Source organism: Penaeus japonicus, unplaced genomic scaffold (assembly GCF_977035675.1).
Source record: "Penaeus japonicus unplaced genomic scaffold, GWHDUDI00000001_assembly GWHDUDI00000001, whole genome shotgun sequence".
Lineage (NCBI taxonomy): Eukaryota > Metazoa > Arthropoda > Malacostraca > Decapoda > Penaeidae > Penaeus > Penaeus japonicus.
The window spans coordinates 14,694,517-14,696,937 of NW_028234403.1; the positions used below are offsets into that span (position 1 = coordinate 14,694,517).

Below are 2,421 nucleotides of genomic sequence, written 5' to 3' on the forward strand. Positions count from 1 at the left end.
TATATATATGTATATATGTATATATATATATATATATATATATATATATATATATATAGAGAGAGAGAGAGAGAGAGAGAGAGAGAGAGAGAGAGAGAGAGTGAGAGAGAAAGGCATCAAAGAAAAGATAAATACTGCTGAAAAGCGACTTCCGTTAGTACCAAATGATTAGTCGTGTCCATTGCCAGATTAATGTGATTGTTTCAATACAATACATCCATATTTAGATGTGTAACCGTTGAACAATGGCAAAGACTGTTGAGAAAAGACATATCACTCGAGTTTTTCTAGCCAAGGTCAATACGTATTACTACCACATAACTACAGAACGTATATTTACGTCCGTTATATGATCTGTGATAACCAGGATACGATGTATGCTCTTATCAGGGTTCTTGATGCTGGTCTAATCTCCGACTCTCTTTACCTGTGCGTTTTTAGGCGTAATTTCCCTACTTCCTTTTACCTTGACGTTTTTTTCTTTTTCTTTAGAACCTTGATTTATTTCCAATAGTTTAGTCATACAGGTCTCCGTTTTCTCTTATTTTACTATTCCACTCTTTCTAGCGTGTGCCAAGGATTTAAATTTCAAGACTGAAATAAATTGGCAATGCTGGCGGTCAAGAGACATTGTTTGATAAGCAATGTTTGTCTTTTGTCAAGTTACTTGCGGTCGAGACTGCTTCCCACACAGTACCTGGGCCGCTGCGAAAGGTTGTATTAATTATATCACGTGTTTGTTTTATTGTTTGTATGTGTGTAGTTTTGTAATTTGTAGTTCGTAATTCCGATTATAAAATGCCTAGCCGGAGTGTGTTGTAGATAAAAGATATATATATATATATATATATATTTAACAGTATCTTGTCGGATGCAAGAGAAAAAAAAACTAATCGGATTGTAGAATGAGTTTGGAAGCCCGAAGCCCGAAAGAAGGTTCCTTGTAAAAATGAATGACTCTGTAAATAAAAGCAAATAAATCCATTACTAGATATGGATTTCACATTTACAGCTACTTAGATTCAATACAATTAGAAACACGTCCATAACCTGATAACCAACCTTTAATCTTATAATCAATAAAGTATAGATTTGACTAGCTATGGACGCAGCCGATTCCTCACAATATCAGTAACTTAAAATCTCCCGCCCACCGCTTATGTGACCGCGCTTTTAACAGGTTACACTTTCTTTATACCCCGTCAGGTACTATCTACCTGCCACTTAGTGTATATTTACTCCCTGTCACGTACTTTTTACCCAAGACGGATATATTTATTCCCGGTCGGTGCATTGGGGAGACTTGATACCTTGCCTTTGACTTCTTCAGCTAGAAACTGGGTTGATGGTTAAAGAGGATGTGTATTATATCAGCTGTTTTTGTGAGTTTTAGAGAAAGAGAGATGGGGGAAGGGGGAGAAGGAGAGGAAGAGAGAGGGAGATTGAGGGGGAGATAAAAAATAGGAGATAGAGAGAGGGTAGGGAAGGGAGAGCCAGATAGTGAAGGAGAGGAAGAGAGTAAAAAAAGATACACAAAGAGCGAAAGTGTGTGGTTTCCAAGGCTTCGTTATATTTGGCTCGAGTTTTCTTTGTTTTGTTTTGTTTTCAGAAAAAAAAGAAATACTGAAAACAAGTGGACTTATATACTAGCCATGCGCTTCAGCAACCATCCCATATACCGTTTTCTCTTGGTTATCTAAACCTTCAGTCAAACAATATTAGAAACCATCCATAAAATATGTGATTTTGTTGTATCACGAATAAATCACGGTATCGTTTTATATGATGTTCCGTGTTACCACATTTGGCCAAGAGATTAGATTAGAGATTCAGGAATTGTTAAAGATAAGTTGCTCCTCGAAATAGTCTTGAATTTCAGGAAGGCTAAATCTTACTCGCAAACACTAATTTGTGTTTAAATGTGATTGTAATATCAGTCAGTGAAACAAGAAGGCACGGAATTATGCGGCAAGGAATAATGGAAGAGGTACTTTGTTATTTTTAGATATGTAATTGCAATGGTCATAAGTTGGTGTCTGAATAATCTCATCATAGGCTAAATGCTCATTATTTTCTTTGACTCTTTATTCAGAGATTGAATGTTCAAGAAACTAAACACTATCCTTTCGTTCCAAAAGGTCCTGAAGGATTGTGCAACTAAGGAAACCTCGAGGAGTCGCCATGCCTCCCTCGTCATCTTTGACACATGCCCTCTTTGTGGCATCAATGGGCTTCATTATGGCGACTTGCGGTGTAGCTTCTCAGGGCACCTCGCCGTCCATGGCAAAGATCATCACAGCGGGTTCTCGTAAGGAGCTGAGCCTAAAAACTCATGTTCTTCTAAAAATTTATGTCTTTTTTCCTTTTCTGGTTCGTCCTCCTTCTGCGTTTTGTTTGTCTTCCACGCGATCGCCTCCGCCT

At 37.7% G+C, this 2,421-nt stretch overlaps 1 protein-coding gene across 1 annotated transcript in view; it reads left to right on the top strand.

Annotated features, from left to right (window-relative positions):
• Positions 1 to 559: 559 nt before the first annotated feature.
• The window catches only part of LOC122266642 (venom carboxylesterase-6-like), a 9,125-nt gene continuing 7,263 nt past the window's right edge, over positions 560 to 2,421 (top strand). The window contains exons 1-2 of the mRNA XM_043036438.2: positions 560 to 714; positions 2,139 to 2,308. Of these exons, the coding sequence (XP_042892372.2) occupies positions 2,182 to 2,308 (127 nt within the window). The 5' untranslated portion in view covers positions 560 to 714; positions 2,139 to 2,181. The remainder of the gene's footprint in view (positions 715 to 2,138; positions 2,309 to 2,421) is intronic.